Source organism: Magnolia sinica, chromosome 3 (genome assembly GCF_029962835.1).
Source record: "Magnolia sinica isolate HGM2019 chromosome 3, MsV1, whole genome shotgun sequence".
Taxonomy (NCBI): domain Eukaryota; kingdom Viridiplantae; phylum Streptophyta; class Magnoliopsida; order Magnoliales; family Magnoliaceae; genus Magnolia; species Magnolia sinica.
Genome location: NC_080575.1, coordinates 95,930,567 through 95,953,471, shown reverse-complemented (window position 1 = coordinate 95,953,471; position 22,905 = coordinate 95,930,567). Strand labels below are relative to the sequence as shown.

At 36.2% G+C, this 22,905-nt stretch overlaps 1 protein-coding gene, 1 long non-coding RNA gene and 2 other non-coding genes across 4 annotated transcripts; all 4 read right to left on the bottom strand.

Annotated features, from left to right (window-relative positions):
- Positions 1 to 12,180: 12,180 nt before the first annotated feature.
- On the bottom strand, positions 12,181 to 12,711 carry LOC131238980 (secreted RxLR effector protein 161-like). The gene has a single exon (XM_058236550.1). The coding sequence runs from the start codon at positions 12,709 to 12,711 to the stop codon at positions 12,181 to 12,183; it is 531 nt and encodes a 176-aa protein (XP_058092533.1).
- A 1,768-nt stretch (positions 12,712 to 14,479) lies between these two features.
- Positions 14,480 to 16,223, bottom strand: LOC131238645 (uncharacterized). The gene is made up of 3 exons (XR_009168005.1): positions 16,063 to 16,223; positions 15,925 to 15,974; positions 14,480 to 14,863 (listed from the first exon to the last, which is right to left on the bottom strand). It is a non-coding gene; the product is annotated as an uncharacterized LOC131238645 (long non-coding RNA).
- Positions 14,936 to 15,075, bottom strand: LOC131241916 (small nucleolar RNA snoR136). Its single transcript, XR_009169477.1, has one exon. It is a non-coding gene; the product is annotated as a small nucleolar RNA snoR136 (small nucleolar RNA).
- Positions 15,297 to 15,375, bottom strand: LOC131241704 (small nucleolar RNA SNORD25). Its single transcript, XR_009169259.1, has one exon. It is a non-coding gene; the product is annotated as a small nucleolar RNA SNORD25 (small nucleolar RNA).
- Positions 16,224 to 22,905: the final 6,682 nt, after the last annotated feature.

Here is a 22,905-nt window from a genome sequence, read left to right as displayed (position 1 = left end):
TAACTAGTTTCATATTGGATTCAGAGTGACTCACAAGATCTTCTGTGCTACCATTCATCTTGCGTGAGGCTGAGATCTACGAATATCCCCGTGTATTGACCAAAATACCACCTAGGAAAGGGTTATGCCTACCCCAGAGACATAGTGGACGGTACAGATCATAAAAATACATGATGGGTGGGGCCCACAAATAAAAAAACGGACGCGTGCATAAGACGCTGTTGCGTTTTTAAATTCTTGAGAAGAAGAGTGAATTTTCGGTGCACATCCGGTGCACTTATGCACCTTGCACATGCACTGTACATGTGGGTCCCACGGATATGTGTATCCGAAATCCGCTTCATCCATTCATTTTATCACCCCATTTAAGGGATTGAGAGAAAAACAAAGTCGTATCCAGATATCAGGTGGGCCCCAAATCAGGATATAAGGGGATGATCTGTCCGTTGGACTACTTACACAAAGATCCAATGGCTGAAATTTTATGTGTACGGTTAATTTATGGTCCTTAGGCTTGATATAAAGTTTTGAGCCAAACGGGTAGTAGAAACCTTGTGATCTTTCATTCTGGCCAACTTTCAGGCCATTTGAGCTTAAGTTTCTCAATTTTCTTGGATCTCTGGTGTGCAAATCCATTGATCTTAGTCCTCTGGGGTCCGTCCCTTGCCTTGGTGACTTCTGAGCGTTAATTTCATGCTTTTAGCACCCTGTTTTAATTCAAGTTCCTAAACACACCTTGCAGCATAAACACAGATAAATTGAGCAGTTAAACAGTACCATATTTGTAAATCCAGGTAATGACTAGGGTCTGATATACAACATCGGTCTCTACGTTGGGGCGTTTCCTAGTTACGAAGGTTTAGGAATTTTCACCCAGGGACATATATGACACCCATATGCTAGAACAGATTTCTGGTGTCCCATCTGACCATCCACGATATGCCTATGGAGGTTATAGCCCTGATATCGCTAGGGCACATAATGCAAGATGTATGAGATATATAATCTAGTCATTCATCAATCCTGCACATACCGTGTACTCATGTGAGACAATCTCTTCTTGTTAGGGAGTCTCATAACAACCCGCCTAATGACATATGTATTGGTCAACTACATTTGAAAACCCTAACCTAAACCCGATCCTAAACCCAAACCCAATTTCCTAAACCTAAACCTTAACATATTCTCAATTCCCAAAAGCTATAACATATAACCTATAACCTAAACCTAAACATAAACCTTAACCAAAACCTATAACCTAAACGTTAACTTATAACCTAAACCTAAACCTATAACCTATAACCTATAACCTAAACCTAAACCTAAACCTAAACCTAAACCTAAAACCTAAACCTTAACCTAAACCTAAAACCTAAAACCTAAACTTAAACCTATAACCTAAACCTATAAACTAAAACCTAAAACCTAAATGTATTCTTAAATTCCTAAACTTAAACCTACACCTAATCCTAATCTCAACTCCCTAGCCTAAACCTAAACTTGAAAACCCAAACTTAAACCCGATTCCGAACCCGAACCCAATTTTCTAAACCTAAACCTTGACCTATTCTCAATTCCCTAAAGCTATAATCTATAACCTAAACTTAAACCTAAACCTAACCCTAACATAAACCTATAACCTTAACCTAAACCTAAAACCTAAATCTAACCCTAAAGCAAAACCTATAACCTTAACCTAAACCAAAACCTATAACCTAAACCTTAACCTAAAACCTAAAACCTATAACCTGTAACCTAAACTTATAACCTATAACCTAACCTAAACATAAACCTAAAACCTAAACCTAAACCTATAACCTAAACTTATAAACTAGAACCTAAACCAAAGCCTAAAACCTAAATGTATTCTCAAATCCCTAAACGTAAATCTACACCTAATCCTAATCTCAGCTCCCTAACCTAAACCTAAACCTAAACTTGAAAAACCAAACCTAAACCCGATCCCGAACCCCAACCCGATGTCCTAAACCTAAACCTTAACCTATTCTCAATTCCCTAAAGCTACAACCTATAACCTATAGCCTATAATGTATAACCTAAACCTAAACCTAAACCTAACTTAAACCTATAACCTTAACCTTAACCTAAACCTAAAACCTAAACCTAAACCTAAACCTAAACCTATAATATAAACCAAAACTAAAACCTAAACCTAAACCTAAAATAAAACCTATAACCTTAACCTAAACCAAAACCTATAACCCACAACCTAAACCTAAACCAAAACCAAAACCTATAACCTTAACCTAAACCTAAAACTTAACCTATTCTCAATTCCCTGAAGCTATAACCTAAACCTAAACCTAAACCTAAAACCTAAATGTATTCTCAAATCCCTAAACCTAAACCTTAACCTATTCTCAATTCCCTAAACCTTAACCTATAACCTAACTTAAACATAAACCTATAACCTACACGTACAACCTAAAACCTAAATGTATTCTCAAATCCCTAAACCTAAACCTACACCTAATCCTAGTCTCAACTCCTTAACTTAAACCTAAACCTAAACTTGAAAACCCAAACCTAAACCCGATCCCGAACCCGAACCCGAATTCCTAAACCTAGATCTTAACCTATTCTCAATTCCCTAAAGCTATAACCTATAACCTAACTTAAATCTAAACTTATAACTAACACTTATAACCTTAACCTTAACCTAAACCTATAACCTAAACCTATAACCTAAATGTATTCTCAAATCTCTAAACCTACACCTACACCTAATCCTAATCTCAACTCCTTAACCTAAACCTAAACTTGAAACCTCAAACCTAAACCTCAACCCGAACCCGATTTCCTAAACATAAACCTTAACCTATTCTCAATTCCCTAAACCTTAACGTATAACCTAACTTAAACCTAAACGTATAACCTATACTTATAACCTAAACCTAAACTTATAACCTAAACCTAAAACCTAAATGTAATCTCAAATCCTTGAACCTGAACCTAAAACCTAAATGTAATCTCAAATCCCTGAACCTGAACCTAAAACCTAAATGTAATCTCAAATCCCTAAACCTAAACCTACACCTAATCCTAACCTTAACTCCCTAACCTAAACCTAAACCTAAACCTAAATCTAAACCCGAACCCGAACCCGAACCAGAACCAGATTTCTTAAACCAAAACCTTAACCTATCATCAATTCCCAAAAGCTATAACCTATAACCTAAACCTAAACATAAACCTAAATCTAAACCTAAACCTTAAATTAAACCTAAACCTATAACCTTAACTTAAACCAAAACTATAACCTAAACATTAACATATAACCTATAACCCATAACCTATAACCTAAACTTATAACCTATAACCTAACCTTAATCTAAACCTAAAACCTAAACCTAAACCTATAACCTAAACCTATAAGTGTAGGTTATAGGTTTAGGTTTAGGTTAAGGTTGTTTTTCTTTTCATTTGTTTGAATCACCTCTCATATGTTCTCTCTCTTTTCATTTGTTTTTTTTTTCCATAAGATTGTTTGTGTTTGGATGGATGCAAATTATGTTTGGATGAATGTAGTTTATGTCTGGATGAATTTACATAGTTTGGGTTTAGATGGATGTGAATGTGAATATGATGAAATATATTATATAACAGGTGTATATGAGGAAGAATATGATGAATTATATTCTAACAGGTGTATATCAGGAAATTTGAGATGGAATATCTTTTTTTTTAAAGAGACTTTTACTTGCGAAATATTTCGTAGGTAACAGTATTTTTTAGCGACGCATATTTTCGTCCCTAAAAGTCATATCCAGGTTTTTAGCTACGAACATTTTCATAGCTAAAAGTAATCTATTAGATTTCCAAAGCCATTAGCGACGAAAATATTCGTCGCTAGAAGTCTCGTCTAAGATTTTTAGCTACGAAAATTTTCGTAGCTAAAAGTAATCCATTCTAAGTTTTTGAAAATTTGTTTGTAGCCTTTAGCGACGAAAATACTCGTCGTTAAAAGTCTCATCCAGGATTTTTAGCTACGAAAATGTTCGTAGTTAAAAGTAATCAACACCAATATTTTGAAATCTTGTTTGCAGCCTTTGACGACAAAAATATTCGTCGTTAAAAGTTTCATCCAGGATTTTTAGCTATAAAAATTTGCATAGCTAAAAGTAAGCCATTTGAGTATATAGAGAAATTGTTTGCAGCCTTTGACCACAAAAATTTTCGTCGCCAAAAGTCTCATCCGTAATTTAAAATTTTCGTAGTTAAAAGTAATCAATTCCAAAAATTTGGAAATCTGTTTGTTACCTTTGGCGACGAAAATATTCGTCGCTAAAAGTCTCATCCAGGGTTTTCAGCTACGAAAATTTTCGTAGCTAAAAGTAATCCATTCGAATTTTCGAAAAAATTGTTTATACCCTTTAGCGACAAAAATTTTCGTCGTTAAAAGTCTTATCCACAATTTTTAGTTGCGAAAATATTCGTCGCTAAAAGTAAACTTTTAGCGATGAAATTTTTTTTTGTCACTAAAAGTGACTTTTGGCGACGAAAATTTATTTCGTCGCTAAAAGTTTCATCACTAAAAACCCTATTTCTTGTAGTGTCAGGTTTTTGTTTTACTTGCAACCCGAGGAAATAATTCAATTCCCCAACCAAGCTCATTTCAAACTGAGATTTCATCAAATTTGCAAACTGAATAGTCATGTCAGTACAAGTAGATCCATAAATGATATCATCAACATAGATTTGTACTAATAAGATGTGATCCTTATATTTTTTAATAAACAGAGTTTTATTAACACATCCCATTTGAAAATTATGGCTTAATAGAAACTTTGTTAGTTTCTCATACCATGCCCTAGGAGCTTGTTTTAAACAGTAAAGTGCCTTTTTAAGATGATACACATGATCATCATTTTTGGGGTCTTCAAAACCCATTGGTTGTTTAACATAAACTTCCTCATGTAGATCGCCATTTAAAAATGCACTTTTCACATCCATTTGGTAAATCTTAAACTTTCTAAAACATGCAATGGATATAAAGAGTCTAATTTGATTCAAGACATGCTACTGGTGCAAAGGTTTCATCATAGTCAATACCTTCAATTTGAGTGTAACCTTATACCACTAGTCTAGCCTTGTTTTTAATTATATTGCCAAGTTCGTCAGACTTATTTTTAAAAATCCATTTGGTTCCAATGATGTATTTATCTTTAGGTCTAGGTACGAGATACCAAACATCATTTCTCACAAATTGGTTAAGTTCTTCTTGCATCGCAACAATCCAGTTTTCATCAGCAAGAGCTTCTTTTACGTTAAATGGTTCTATCTAGGATATAAAACATATGTAATTGCATATATCCTCAAGTTGTCTACAGGTACGAACACCAGTGAGAGGGTTTTCAAGAATCTGTGTGGCTGGATGATCTTTAACAGTCATCAGTTCAGAATCAGTCTGATTAGATAAAATATCAGATTTATCAATTACTAGTACTTCATCATTATCTGAATTTGAGACTGGTGTATTTAAGTGATCATCAATGACCACATTGATGGATTATTGAATTACATCGGTCCTTTCGTTCAGAACCCTATAAGCTCGACTGTTTAAAGAGTATCCTAAAAAGATCCCTTCATCACTCTTCGTATCAAAATTTTCCTGATGTTCACGATCTCGTAAAATATAGCACTCGCTGCCAAAAACTCGAAAGTATTTGACAGTAGGCTTTTTATCAAACCACATTTCATAAGGGTTCTATGATTACTTTTACTAGTGTAAACCCAGTTAATAATATAGCAAGCTGTATTAACTGCTTCAACCCAAAGATTCTTAGAGAGCTTCATACTATTCAACATGACATTAGCCATTTCTTGAAGCATTCTATTTTTCCTTTCAACTATACCATTTTGTTGTGGAGTTTTGGGCACTGAGAATTCATATAATATTCCCTGGTCGCTACAGAACTTCTCAAAACCGCTATTCTTAAATTCAGATCTATGATCACTACGAATCTTACTGACTTGAGAACCTTTTTCAGTTTCAATCCTTTTGAGAACCTTTTTTACTTCTTCAAGGGTTTCTGATTTGTCCCTTAAGAAGACGACCCATGTATATCTGGTAAAGTCATCTACTATTACCAAAATATATCTTTTGCCACTTCGACTTTTCGTCCTGGTAGGTCCTACTAGATCCATATGGAGAAGCTCGAGTGGTCTTGATATGGCATTGAAATTCACCTTTTTATGTGAGTTCCTTGTTTGTTTGCCAATCTGGCATTCACAATATATTTTATCTAATTTTTGTAGTTTGGGTAGACCTCTTATAAGTTCCCATTTACTCAATCTATGTAAATTTCGGTAATGTACATGTCCAAGACGTTTGTGCCACAAATCAGTTCATCTGTTTGGACCATGTAACATGATTGATTAAATGAACTGGATTCGCTAACAATATAGCATTTTTCAGACGTTCTACGTCCAGTTAATATTACTGAACCCTTGTTGTTTAGAATCTCACAGCTTTGATTAGAAAACCATACACTATGGTTATTATCACAAATCTGAGATATGCTTAGAAGATTATGTTTCAGTCCTTCAACATACAACACATTTTTAATCAAAGGAAGGTTATAGAGTTGAACTGTACCTTGGCCCATAATCTTGCAGTTGCTGCCATCTCCAAATGTGACTGAACCGTCAGTCATGTCTTTGAGATTGGTGAATAAAGCCTCGTCGCCTGCCATATGCCTGGAGCATCCACTATCTAAGTACTACTTAGAATGGCTTGTTGCTTTGAAAGCGGTGTGGGCAACCAAGCAAGTGACCTTTGGAACCCATTTCATAACCATTTTCGGTTTAGGAGGATAGCAGGTCTTCTTTCAATTGTAAGAGTTATAAGTATGACCAGTGAGTTAGACTTTAGAAGCTCCTTAAGTAAATCAACTATCTTTTCTGCCAAAGGACTTTGGTTTTGCTTTTTATAGTTGATATGTCTTTTAAGTTTTTGAAAAGATTTAAAGTTTTTAGAAAACATTTGATCTTTCCCTTTTGAGTTTAAGATCTCTCCCTTTACAAACGTGGGAAAAGTATTCTTCGGTTTGGGAGGAATACTCTTGTCATAGCCCAGACCGGATCGATCGCCACATTTTCTCGATGCAGATAAGAGTTTTTCTAATTTAGGATCACCTTGGGCATATTTCCAGGTTTCCTTTAAACTCAAGAGAGAAGAGACTTCATGTTTTAGTTGTTCGTTTTCAGATTTAAGATTTTCAAACTGGGAGGTTTTAAAATCTAAATCGCATTTTGTCTTTTCAAAACAGTCTGAAATATGGGACTTTTCTAAAACAAGAGATTCATAAATTTCTTTGAGTTTAGAAAATTTCTCTTTTTGAAGTTTCAATTTCATAGCAATTTTACAACTTTCCTTATATAGGGCATTGTAAGCATCTTGAAAATCATCTTCATTTTCATATTCACTATTCAGATTTTCTTCATTAGTCGGGTCATCATTATTTGAAAAAGTGAATTTGGTTAGAGTTACAAGGGCCTTAACATCACACCCTAACTCAGTTTCAGAATCTTCTGATTCAGAAGAGACTTCAGAATCAGAGGACTCATCCCAAGTAGCCATCATACTTTTCTTTTTTGACTTGCCCTTATTAGGACATTTGTTAGCCGAATGCCCATACTCATGGCAGTTATAACATTGACTGTCTTTTAATGATTTTCTAATTTTAGGTTTAGGTTTCTTTTTATCAAATGCTTTTTGAAAATCAACCCTCTTTTTACTTTTAAAAATTTTATAAAATCTCTTTGCCAAAAGAGCCATATCATTCTTAGAGTTTTCTAAATTCGAGTTTAAATCATTTTCATGAAAACTATTTTTAGAAGTTTTTAAAGCAATAGATTTACCTTTTAGAGCTTTAAAGGTTAACTTATAAGTCTGTAATGAGCCAACTAATTCCTCAACCCTCATATTGTCCGTATCACGAAGTTCCTAGATTGTGGTTACTTTAGAATTGAACCGTTCAGGAAGTGAGCGTAGTATTTTAGCACATATCTTGCTTTCAGGAATTTTATCGCCTAGACCTCACATAAAGTTTACAATGTCATTTAATCTGGTATAAAAGTCCATGAACATTTCATTTTCTTCCATACGTATTTCCTCAAATTTAGTTGTGAGGATTTGTATCTTAGATTTCTTGACAATTGAAGTACCCTCGTGTATCATTTACAATATATCCCAAGCATGTTTTACAGAATCACACAATATAATTCTTTTGAATTCATCCAGTGATAGTGCACAAGTAATTGCATTTAGTGCTTTAGCATTTGCACTACTCTTAGTTTTCTGAAGTGTGGTCCAAGAGAAATACGGTGTAATTTTCATATATTTTGAACCATCAATCCTGGTAACTTCAATGGTAGGAGGGGTCCATTCATTCACTATGGATAGCCACACACTTTCATCCATGAATTTGAGGAAGATCCTCATCCTGGCTTTCCAATAGACATAGTTGGAGCCATCAAAGGGTGAAGGCCTAGTGACCGATCGGCTATCAAAATTTGACATCTTTTATATAGTTGAGATCGTTAGCTTAGGAATTAAATCCAAATAAAAAGTAATAAGAGTGAGCTATTAAGCTCTGATACCACTTGAAATGGCCAAGCTATATGTCCTAGAGGGGGGGTGAATAAGACTATGCCAAATTTTAAGATAAATACAGCGAAAATATAGAAAGATAGAACTGAATAAATAAATCAATTCACACTACTGAATGCTAGCTCAAAATATTGATTGTTCCAAGGACAACCATGCACCATAAAAATGGCAGGGCAACCTTACTAGAACAAATAGAGAAACTGAAGCTCAAAGTAATAAAGAGATAGTAAAAATATAATGCTGAAATGTAAATATAAATTATTACAATATTCCCCACTGTGCTTAAAATGTTAAATTTATAACATTCACAACCACACATACATTCCACAATTCTGAATGATAAAAGATAGGAAATATAAATCACACATCCACAACACAAAGAATTATAGTGGTTCGCCTGTGTGTTCACCAACTGTTAAACAACAGCCACACAGAATGCTACTCCACTCCTAATATCCTCACACAGGGGATATTAGCGTTCACTATCAAATAGGTTTTCACAGGTTCACCCAAAACCTTCACAATTGTGTCTTTTTCAAAGGGCTTACACAATTCAAAAACCCCACTTCTGAGTTTTCTGGCTCTCCTCCGATAACGAACAACTTTGAGATTTTTCTGGCTTAACCTCAAATAAAACTAAACAATGTAAATTACACAAATTGTAAAATACCTGATTTTCTCCTTCGTTATAGCAGCCCAGAAGAACCAAGTCGGAATAAAGATTTAAATGTCAAAGTTCAATGTCCAATACTCACTTTATAATGGTTCTAAGTTCTAATAGATTTTAAATTAAAACAAAAGGGCTAGCTCTAATTGATTTTGATTCCAGAAAAAGGAAAACAACAATTCCTCTTTTCAGATTAGATTGGAATACAAGAAACAAAATCAATTAAGAAAGCTAAAGAAAGAGAATATTAAATATGCACACTTAGCTTATATGGAGCACCGACATATCTCTCAGAAGGCCAAATTAATTTAGCTTGAAGTTCTTTAATTTCCATATATAATTCTGAGATTTGTGCTCTATTTATAGGTGAGCAAATCATGTCTTCGACTGGTCTAAGGACCTCTACGACAGGTCGCAGAACCAACAGATATTTGAAAATTTGGGCGCGATAAGATTTGGCAGCTTCACGACTGGTCGTAGGTTTCCTTCAACTGGACGTAGGTTTCCTTCGACTGGTCGTAGGTGGCCGAATTTTAACGCTGTTCTTTGAGTCGTAGGTCTATGACTGGTCGAAGATGCAGTCGACACTGTTCCTATGGCTGGTCGAACAGTCCCCAGGACTAGTCGAAGCCTAACATAAAATTTTTTATTTTTGTAACAAACTTACGACTGATCCAGGAAATGTTTAGACAGGTCGAAGCAGTGCTAGGACTAGTCGAACAAAGTTCAGGACTAGTTTTAGAACAGACCAAACTCACTTATATAAAACATATGAATTATGTATCCAAAATGGCCTACTCTAAAGGTCAACCTAAGGTCAGTCATACCTCAATAGTGAAGTAAGGACATTGAAACTTTAGAAACGAGTGACCTTTGAAAGTAATGGAGCTTGAAGTCTTGATGTCATTTAAACTTGAGAGCTTTTTGAGATCTTAAGATTGAACTTGAAAGCTTCTTGAGATCTTGAGGTTGAACTTGAAAGCTTCTTGAGATTCTTGACTTGTGAATAGTACTTGTCAACCTAAGTTGATCTTGAGTAGAGCATTGTTCTTCACAAATGCAATCTTCATAACAGTGTCTTTGGCACCACAAATTTGACAACACAAAGAGCTATAAACTATGGCACTTACATGTGCGCAACCAAATCATTATGTATACCTTCGCAATGGCCAGGATTTCGGTTGGGGCGTGTGACCAACCTGAGATCAGGAGTTTACCACGTTGAGTATAGCTATCCAAATTTAGGTATGAGACTGATTTGGATAGAAGTCCCTTATGATAAACCCCACAGCTCATAATACCACGTACTATCATCCCAACTACACACTCCAACCTTGTCATTTCTTCTGCATTGCATACTGCATTACATCCTCTGCATATGACATATTGTGTTGCCCCATCACTGTGGTCACATGTGAGCGGGCACACGTAGGTGGACGCTGATGTGGGCGGGGCCTAACAAGCCTGGACGAGCTACTAGTGGTTGACAGGCTACTGTACACACAGTGAAGGTAAAACCTTGTCCCACATATTTATGGATTCGTTAGGATTTGCATATTGCATTGCATCCTAGCATATGACATTTGGTTTATTATGTCCTTGTATTTAAACGATTACATGTCAGCCTTGCCATTGCCTTTCCATCGTATGTCATATAGTAGAAAATGAATTTTGATTATCTTATTTATGATGATTGGCTATTCTAATGGTTCATGGTCACTTGTTGAGTGTCATGCCTATTATTGATGTCATGTTCATGATAATCTTTATAGTTATGCGACATGCTCAATTGATAACCTACTCACCTATGATAACATGACTGGTTGATAACATGCCTATGGTTATTTTGGATGTCTTTACAGGAGCGCCCTAATAAGACGTGTTTTACTCCCGGCACGTAGTAGACTCATGAGCTATGGTTTGCTCATACGTATGACTTACACTTTTTCAGGATGCATATAAGAGCTGTTGGAGTTTGCTATTGTTTCCTTCATTACTGTTGAGATGGTGCACCATATAATTATGTGTGACATGTTAAACAGGTTCATCTCTTTGATATGCGTTGATACCATGTACAAAATGTGTAACCGGGCAAGCAGATTAACCGTTTAAAAAAAATTCACACTAAAAATCCTTCTTATAGAACCTCAGGATCAGAATCTGGCATATAGGTGTCGGGTGCCGAGAATGGGATACTGTGGAGGCTGTCAGCGCTGGATTCAACAATAGAGAATTTCGTGAACCCAGTTTCTGAGTTTAGGGCATGACAATACCCATATGCATCATCCAGTCTATAAGACAATCTGGACCATTCATCGATGTAGACCCACCTTATAGAGATCTTACATTCTCCCACTTGGGGCACATTGATAAATGTCAATGATTAGGCTTTCGAAAAATAATTCTAAAAAATTTTATTTTGAGAAAATATCCAAATGGTTAACCAACGTACTTATAGGATGATACAGGTAATGTCATTCAATCTGGTTTATTAAGATTATCTGCAAAATCGCGGTAGTCATCACAACATTTAATCTGGGCGAAGTGAGTCTAAGCGTGGTTACGAATGCATTCAACCTTAACGACATAAATCATGAACTAGGAAATGTGGTATAAGGATTACACACTTAGTGTAATAACATGTGCCTATCCTTAAGAGGTCCTGAAGCTTTTACATGTCTCCAATGAGATATAATTGTCGTTCTACTTACTCAAAAATTTGCGCATATATATAGAGAAATAGAAATAAATCTTTATATCAAAATCATCAAAACTATATAAAATGAGTCTCTAAATTCTGTGAAAATTAAAGTATGCTCAACTTCCACTAACTGAAAACATATGTGGGATCGATGACTCCTATGGATGTCACATGCTCCTAAAATGGCATGATAAGGAGCCCTTTAGTGAGTGGATCTGCAATCATCTGCTTAGTGCTGATGAATTCCACGTACACGTGATGATTCTGAACTTTGTCCTTTACAATAAGATATTTAATGTCGATATGCTTCGATCTTGATGAATTCTTGTTGTTACTAGAGAAGGAAATAGCAGCTGAATTATTGCAAAATATTCTTCGTGGTTTCAGGACATGCTCCAGTACCCGCAACCCTAAGAATAAACTCTGTAACCATAATGCCTGATTAGATGCCTCGTGAAAGGCAATGAATTCAGCTTCCATGGTAGACAAGGCTATGGTAGACTGTTTCATGCTTTTCCAAGACACAACTCCTCCAACCATCATGAAGATGTATCCTGAGGTGGGCTTCTTAGTGTCAACACAGCCAGCAAAATCTATGCCTGAGTATCTAATCAACTCCAATTGATCAGATCTTCTGTATATTAGTCTGAAGTCCTTTGTTCTTTGTATATACCGTAATACTTTCTTTGCAGCTATCCAATGTTGCATTCCTGTATTAGATAGGTATCTCTCCAACATTCCAACAATAAAAGTAATATCCGGTCGTGTACAGCCTTGAGCATACATGATGCTCCTTACTACTGATGTGTACAAAATTTCTTTCATTCGATTCTTTTCCAAATCATTCTTTGAACATTAAAATAGGCCAAATTTATCGCCCTTCATAATGGGCGATTGTTTGGAAGCACAATTTTACATGCCATACCTTTCGAGTATCCTGGTAATATAGGCCCTCAGTGACAGGCTAAGTAGTCCAAGCGATCTGTCACGGCGAATCTCAATGCCGATGACATAAGAGGCGTCACCAAGATCTTTCATTTCAAATCTTTGAGATAAGAATTTCTTAGTGTCGCTCAACATCCTGATATCACAGCTAACCAATAGAATGTCATCAACATATAAAATCATCATAACGAACTTACTCCCACTGATTTGAATGTAGATACATTCATCTGCAGTGTTTTCTATAAAACCATACGAGGATATTACTTCATAAAACTTTAGGTATCACTGTCGTGATGCATGTTTCAACCCATAAATGGCTTTCTTTAATTTACAAACCAAATGTTCTAAGCCATCAGCTACAAAACCTTCGGGTTGTAACATGTATACATTATCATTCATATCCCCATTGAGAAATGCAATCTTTAATCCATCTGATGTAACTCTAAGTCCATATGAGCTACAAGAGCCATTATAATCCTGAATGAGTCTTTCTTAGATACTGGTGAGAAAGTCTCCTTAAAGTCAATGCCCTCACGTTAGTTAAAACCCTAGGCAATAAGTCTGGCTTTATATCTTTCGACATTACCTTCCCTACAAGAAAAACGGGGAAAGGCTAAGGCCAGAAACCGTAGCTAAAGACCTTTTTCTACGGATCTAGTTCGTAGCATGTCCGTTGCTATTGGTGGGGTAGCTAAAGGTCAAAAACCTATGGCTACGGATTATATCTATAGCAATAGATATCAATCACTACGAACAAAAGCCGTAGCTATAATTTCAGTAGAGAAATGTATCTATGCCTACAGATTGAATCCGTAACAATAGATATCAATAGCTACAAATAAATGTCGTAGCTATAATTTTTATAGCGAAATGTACCTATAGCTACTAATAATAGCTATGGTTTTCAGAACAATAGCTACGTCTAAAATCTGTAGCTATTTTTTAAAAAAATATTATAATAATGGTGCCTGTTTCCATAACAAGAACCTGCTGTGATTGATAACTCATCTAAGCTTAATGCTGATCAGAATAGTAAATAAAATGCAATCAGTAAAATAAAAAAATTAAAAAAAAAAAACTGATGCATTTATTACAAATAGTAATCAAATCATTCAATGCATCCCACATTCACATTTCTAAATAAACAATAAAATCACAAGTTATATCACTGACTAGCTTATCGGAAAATCCTAAAACAAGAATAAAGCAACAAAGAGTGAATAACAACCAGCCAGTCGCAGATGGGGAACTATTTCTCTCTACCGCATCAGTGCTTCCTCAAATCCATTACAGAGTCTATCATCTGGGTAGAAGCTGAAGACATATTGATCATGAATCGATGCTGGCAAAATACATAAGGTACTCATCATCTCCAAAATCGAGAAAAAATCTCTTTAAAATAATTAATTTAACAAATCACTTCAAAAGAAACTACCATATCTAAATCCAAAATAGGGGATCAAGTTATCCTTCAGCTGGGCCCTTAATTTCCTAAGAGCATAAGAGTTTCTCAGTTCGCCCAATTAGGAGGGTGGACAGCCACTTGGTTGTTGCATCTGTGTCCCAAGATCCATCAATCCAATGTAACTAAAGCACAGTCCCACTTGTACAAATTGAAAAATATAGTATACCAATAACTTAGTCTTGGAAGTAACATATCATTCTTCAGGGAAAAAATGGGAAGGGACAGTCCTTATTTACCTCAATGTTCCTAGATAAATCCTTCAACTGCTCAGTTAATTCTTATTTTTTCTTTAGAGCTGCAGCCAGCAAGAACTCTTGTTAAGACTCTAGATGAGAATGTATCACTACACAAACACATTGGAGATGGTGAAAATAACATTCTGCATTACCCTAGTTAGAAATGTCTTCTATTGTTTTGGAAGTCCTCACTGTAAACCTCTGGAAGGATGGACTAAAAAAGTAAATAGAAGATCCTATTATCAGCTAAATAAAGAAAATTTAGGTTTTAAAAAATAATATTTTTATGTGTTGCTTCCCAACGTCCAAATACAACATAAAACGCTGAATTGGATAGCGAGGGGAGCTTTCTTTTTTGCTTCACTTCAATGAATAGCTGCAAGAGTGGAACCATTTAAGCAGCCAAAAGAATACACAAAAGAAACTGTGATATTCACAAAAACTATTGCAACTCCAATACACAATAGCTGACAAGGTTTGCAAATCTGTTTCGCAGCACCAGACCATTCAAAAATGGTTGTACCAGGCTAATACAATAAGCCAAACCATGATAACTAATCTAAAAAAAAGTGCATGCATAAAAAAAGGAGAGTATAGATAGCACAGATCCCCAATTCATTCACATATGGGAAATAATTATTTAAAAAAAAGTCTCAGCACCTTAGATGTTCTTTGTTCCGATCATCTCCGCATTTGGAACAGGTCTATGAAGTCATCATCGACATATGGCAAATGCAAAAGTAATGCCCACTAAAAAATAAAAAAGCAAAACTAAGGGTCATCAAAATATATTACAGGGATTTCATCTGACCTACAATGCATGCACAGGTTTAATTACAGTGTTGCACTAAGTTCAAACACATACAAATCTCACCATGAACCAAATCATCCATTTTTGAATGGTGAGCCCAATAGTGTATGGCCCACAAAAAAAGTTATCATTCCTTGTTTGTATTTAGCAATAACTTCCAAGGGAATATTAACCTTGATGATGAAGTATGAATATATTCCACAAAATGAAATGCTCTGAATTATGTTCTAAATTTGGCCACAAAAGAACAGGAGTAATATTCTGTACAAGGCTAGAAGCAATCAAACAAAACAAAATTTGTATCATCCTAGCAAGTGCAGAATATGCAACATGATGGAGGAAGATGCTAATTCAAACTAAAACACACCTAAATATGCAAGAATCCAAGTAAAAAACCAATATAAATTGCTAAAGCAAAATTGAAGAAAGCAGTGAAAATTTTAAGCAAGTATAAGAACTTTCACCTATCAACAACCAAAGAGGTAGCACGACGAGATGCAAAAGACGTTAGAACCTGGCAAAGAAAAATAAAACTATCAATTCCCCAGACAACCAAAAAATATAATGGTCTGGTGAAAGTGGAATGAGGAATGCAACATAACCCATGATAGGGTTTTCAATTGTACTAGTGTCACTTCAATTCAGATATGCAATCAAGAGATGGACAGAGAGTGTACAGCATTCTTGGCTAAAAATAATGCAGGGACTTTGTATTTTTCAAACATGAGTTCTGATGTCCTGTCAGGGATCCAATTGAACAAGTTAGAAGATACGCTATGAAAAGAAACAAGTACATTCTCCAATATAAATTATACAACCAACAAAAAAGCTTGATAGATGAAAAGGCAGACACTTCATTAGGATATCCAGTCAAAATTATAAATCAAAAGAAGCAAGCCACATTAGAATTAATTACCAAAAGCCAAGGCCCACAATGCAGAAACATAAACTCTTAAATACATTTTTGCTTCTTTTTTTTATTTGGCCAAAGCTCGACAACCTCGCACCTAGTGAAACGTCAAAAGAACAGTAGAGAACCTTGAAAAACAATAGAAGAGAGAAATAAAAGAGCATTGCCTTTGGAATTCACAACTAACCTTGAACTACCACCATCAAACCCAAGCAGACAATCCAGTGGAAGATTTGGAAATCAAAACAAACCAAATTTCCAGGAACTAATGAGTTCTGCACAAAATACGAACAGATAATCCAGCGAGCGATTAAAAAAGAAAAAGAAAAGCAACACAAACCCCATAAAGAAATCAATGTAATATATAATAAAACCAAGCAAAAGATTATCTACAAACAATTGTGAATACAAATTAAGAAGGCAGGGAAACCCATGAACAAAATAAACTTACAGAATCCAAATGACCCAGAGAACAGCTAAATGGATGACCCTCCATCTGGCTTTACCAAATCGTCCCCCTCCACCATTGGGTCCATATTGGAAGAGGCTCTCATAGATCTAGGCATAACCCAAGAAACCTTCAAATGGATAAAAATACCAGACCAAACACCTAGGAAAAGGTGCAGTGAATAAAAAGATGATCAACAAACTCCACATCCTCAAGGCACAGAAGACTGACATTTGGCAATATCATTACTCTTTTCCGAAAATTGTCAATTGTAAGAATTTGATTCCTACTAGCAAGCTACATAAATGCTGCAATTTTAAGAGGAACTCCATAAGATTGGACAACTCTGACCACCCATTTGTTGTGAGCTTTGCATGTTGAGAGGATGGTTGGCTGATTTATAGCAGACAGTCACATTTTCAGGCCTCAGATCGGATGGCTACTACAAACCAGTCCCCTGGATTATAGGGATATGGCCCATCCATTTGGCATACTACAAAATCAATGGTCCTGATCACCTTAGGCTAGTGCCACATGGACAATAGAGATGTCATGGGACTCGGTAAAGTTGTATACAGGGGATAAAACAAATTAAAAAAATGTATGTATTTGATAGAAGATACACACATGAGAAATACAAACATCGAACTTTCCAAAGGGAAAATACCCAACAATCACAAGGCAAAATCATCAAAGCAAAACCAATTTGCAATCTTTTCACAAAAGGAATTTCATGGAAAATTCAAAAGCTTCTAAAGTCAGATTAGGAACATGCATTGAAAGAACCATCTCAGATTCACCTCATTAGCATCAAAACATGGAATTGGAAACAAAGCAAGAATTAAAGAAGAATAAACAGGCAAAATAGGCAAAGTTCCAAATCCCGAAATTGGAATTTCAGAAAAATGCAAAACAGTGTGACAGAATCTCTAGCAGCACTAATTCAATCCTAAAGCAACCCCACCTGGAAACATCAAAACTGTTCGTCCCAAACAATCACAACCGCTCAATTACACATGGATCGAAATGGCTTTCCTGTCGAACCCCCTTTGTGTCTATGTAAATCTCTGACCGCGCCAAATCTCCTCTAACCAATCACATTCCCACACAATGTACAAAAACACACCACTTCATCTAACCAATTAACGTCCCAAAACCCCAAAATTTTTGAATTAAAATTCTCACCAAATCCCAATATTTCAATTTCAAAAAATGCAATAATCTACTAACACCACAACAGAATCTCTATCAGCACCAATTCAATTTAAAACCAATCCCATCCAGAAACATCAAAACCGTCCAGCCCAAAACAATCACCACCGCTGAATTATGCATCCACCAACCCATCACATTGCCATTCATTTAACCAATCAGCATCTCAAAACCCCAAAATTTTGTCCACTTCCCATATGGAAAAAAAAAAAAAAAACTATTTCTATGAATTTGAAAATACAGATAACTACTGAATAGAAATTCTCTTAAAATAATTGAGAGAGAGAGAGAGAGAGAGAGAGAGAGAGAGAGAGAGAGAGAGATTTGTCCTTGCCATAGGATCCAACCTGAAAAAGGCAGCAGTGTCAACCTCCAAAAGAAGCAAGAATAAATCCAGAAGGAGTAGAGACTCTAGAAATGAAATCCAGCAGAAGCAAGAAAAAAGATTCAGAGAGAGGGAGAGAGAGCGCTAGAGAGGGGAGGAGAATGAGAGAGATGGAGCAAAGATCAGGAGGGAGAGAGAGGATTAGGGAAAGGAGATTAGGGAATGCGGAACTAAGAGAGAGAGAGAGAGAGAGAGAGAGAGAGAGAGAGTGACTCTGTTTTGAGCGTGCGCCCAAATTTGGGCGTCTGTCTCACGAACGGACATAGACGGCCCTGATAGGGGCTCCGTGGGGTCCACCATGATGTATTTGGTTTATCCATTCCTGTCCATAATTTTATTAAATTATTTTAGTTCATGATACCAAATTTAAGATAGATTGAAGGCTCAAGTGGACCACACCATAAGAAGCAAATGTGATTTAATATCCATATTTCCTACCGTGTGGTCCACTTGAGCATTCGATCTAGCTAATTTTTTATTTCATCCTCTAACATAATATTTCCAAATATATGGATGGCTTAGATAGAACATATAGTTTTGTTTAGGCCCCATAGAGCCCCTTACAACACCATTAATTATTAATGATGTGTCAACTTTTTTGCTACGGATTAAAACCGTAGTAACTACAGCTAAGGTTTATATCCATAGCAAAAAACTAACGTGGTCTGTATCCTTTGTCCCTTTTTTGGTAGTGCCTTGGAGTCCCGTTTGGTTTTAAATATCCATTTACCACCAATCGGCCTTATTCTAGTGTGTAACTCAACAAGATCCTATACTTTATTGTCCCTCATGGATTTTAACTCATCTTTTATGGCATCAAACCAACGAAAATGATTAGTACTTTGTTTAACTTGTGGAAAGGATTCAGGATCTTTTTCCACCCCTATGTTAAAATCATGCTCCTGTAAGTATACGATGTAATCGTCTCGATTTACAAACCTTCTCTCTCTTTCAAATCTTCTCAATGGTTCATCTTGTTGGGTGTGATTTTGATTTTCCTCATCAGTAGTTTGTACATGAGGTTCTATATGGTGTTCTGCAGTGACTGCAGGATCAACTACATCATTAATATCCACATAATCTTGAATGACTATGACTGGAGTCATAGTCCTTTGTTCCTCAAATATAAAACTTCTAATGTTTGTGCTCCCACTGTTTTCAATGTCCTCAATGAATTTGGCATTCTCAGTCTCAACAATCTTGACAAAGTGGGAAGGTCATTAGAATCGATAGCCTTTTGATCTTTCTGGATATTCAATGAAGAAATAACTTACGGTTCTAGGATCGAGATGCTTTTCATGCGGGTTATAAATTTCGGCCTCAGCAGGACAACCCCAAACATGTAGATATCAGAGACTCGGTTTTCTCCCATTTCATAACTCAAAAGGAGTTTTGCTTACTTCTTTACTGGGGACCCTATTAAGTATATGAATTGCAATTTTGATCGCATCACCCCACAGAGATTCTAGCAATATCGAATTACTAACTATGCTTCGTACCATATCCATAAGGGTGCGATTGCGTCTTTCAGCCACACCATTCTGCTTCGAAGTACCAGGCATAGTGTACTAGGCGACAATGCCACAATCTTATAGATATCTAGTGAATAGCCCTGGATTGCGACCTGATTTATCATATCTACCATAGTTTTCACCACCACGGTCAGATCTGACAACTTTAATCTTTGTATCGAGTTGATTTTCAACTTCGGCCTTATAGATCTTAAAAGCATCCAAGGCATCTGATTTCTCATTGATAAGGTAGAGGTACCTGAAACGAGAGTAGTCATCTATAAAGGTAATAAAATGTTTATGTCCACTCCATGAAGCCGTAGGGAATGGTCCGAAAAAGTCCATATGTATCACCTCTAAGAGACCTACACTCCTTGTTGCACCTTTCTTTCTAGTTCTGGTTTGTTTTCCTTTTATGCAATCAATGCACACTTTATAGTTGAAGAAGTCTAGAGAATGTAGAATTTCTTCTCGCACAAGTCTGTCTAATCTCTCACGAGATATATGACATATACGCCCGTGCCACAACATGAAGGAATTCTCATAGTCTAGCCTTTGCTTGGATTATACTTTATTTCCATACAAGCCATCACCATTATAGACATGTGAGGCAATTAAGTCTAGCTGGTATAGGTTGTTCACCAAAGAGTCTGTGCTAACTTTAATCGAATTAAGGTAAATACTAAATCCTTTATTCTCAAATTGGAATGAATATCTCAATTTATCCAAATGAGAAATAGAGATTGGATTGCGCCTTATAGAAGGCACACAAAATGTATCTACCAAATCCAATAAACAAACAAACTCTAACATAAGCTTATAGACTCATATTGCCTCTACGTTGACTTTAATACCATTACCTATGTATACTGAGTGTTTTTCATCAGTTGGTGGCCTGGTCTGTAGTAAGTCCTGTATAGAAGTATATATGTGAATAGTGGTTTCCAAATCTATCCACCAAGAATTCACCGACACATCAATTAGATTAGATTTAAAACAAACTAGAACAAAATTATTACCCTTCTTTATGAGCCATTCCTTATACTTTACGCAGTCTTTCTTTTGATGGCTCGACTTCTTGTAAAAGAAGCAATTATCCCCTTTAGCCCGCTTGCGATTCTCGATACATTCCTAGGTCGGTTTTCAACTGGAGAACCTGGAGATCGTGAGGTCCTGAGGATCCCTCGTTAGAACCATGTTTCCTTTTTCTATTTCCATTATGTTCAGGTACATGTCCTGAGGTTATAAGATCAAAATTCTGACTGATAGTTCAGAATTTTCTAGAGTAATATCTAATTGTAATCATCGCAGAACTGTCTCTATGGACTCTATTTATTGAACATAATCGGATACGATTAGGATGGGAACTAGATGCGTTTGAGTTTGGAATTTTAACTGGTTGCAAAATATACTCACATTAGCAGATTGTTTTACATAGAACAATTCATGAATAAAACTAAATATCGGACTAAAATTAATCAATTCAGTTGCTAAGGGAGTCATCAACTGAATCATCCAAGATGAAGATGGGCCCAACCATCACATCCTGGTGAGAATCTGTTACATCATCATCATTCCTCCTGTGGGTGGTAATAATAACATGCTGGTGATCCTCCTGAACATGAAGCTAAGTAATGTCAATTATTTAAAGTTGAGACACTCAACACCTGTGGGTGAGATAAGTCTTTCAACCTTACATTACCAACATCATTTACTTCACCCGTTCATGTGACTGCCAGATGTTAATCGTCTGTGTTTTCGTTACCATATGCATGAAAATGTGAATGCAACTGTATGCAATCCTCCTTATCCCAATGTTACAAGTCTGTACTTGTAAAATTTTCATCGATTGAGGTCACTATGGTGGCTAACACAACCGAATCCAACATTACAAATATAAACTTAGCATCGCGATTATAGTCTTTCCTTTCAATGGATTATATCTTAATTAGTCTGATGCAGCCCATAAGTTAATTGGTACTGACCTTTTAGAAAATAAAGGAACCTTAAAGTGAAACATACGAATAGGTTTCACACCATATATTCCAACGGTCCATATCAACTCCTAAGGATGGGTGATAGGTCAATAATAGGGCCAAATTAGGACTCTTATATGGTCTGTACTTGTTCAAATGAGCATAACTAATTGAGCTCCTGACATTCTCATGATAGATAAGTAGGTTATGGAACGATTCAGATGGACGGTTAGATCCTTACATTAGTGTCCATAAGATGGACATATCAGATCCAATACTTAAGATCCATATGTGAAAGGTTCATATTCATTATTGTCCTATCTAGTGAATGAGCCAGATTATATGCCCATTTTAAACTAAACAGACAACTCAAATCTAGGAAGTGCATATCAAACTTGGCCCTAAAGGGAAGGCCCAAACATTAAATGAGTATCCAACATGTGCTAAATATGGGGTGAATCAAAATAGGCATGGGACTAAATTAGGAGCTTCATTTGGTCAACTGTCAGGCCTTAATTGGGCCCAAAATTAACTGAAGTGGGCCCATGAGGCGGTCTCTAAGATGAGTGGCTAGACAGACCCAATTTAAGTCCAAATCTAAATTAAGGATCAGCCTAAAAGGCCAAAATGGACCCAAAACAAATCTTAATAGGTCATAAACTCAAACAGGGGGCCATGGATATGATCTGAATTGAATGTGAACCACATGGTTCAAAAGATGGGCCTCAACCAAGATTCATACGCATTGCCTGCTGATGAGGCCCATTAGTGGTGTGGGAAATATGGTTGAACAGCCCAAGATATGCATAATGGGCCCATAACAGTGTCAAGCCCAACAAGATTTAGACATAGGTGGTTCCCGTTTTGCGGGTCCACAAGCGGATCCGAATCAACTGCAATCGAGTCCGCTAACCCGATGGAATAAAGGGGAAAAAAACTCCTGTTCTCGACTCAAAGGGGTAGAATGCCCTATTCTCATAGCCGTCCCTTCTATGACAGGAGT

What these genes read in the sequence shown, in the direction of transcription:
- LOC131238980 (XM_058236550.1), bottom strand. Translation starts at nt 12,711, where the DNA reads ATGCAACATTGGATAGCTGCAAAGAAAGTATTACGGTATATACAAAGA.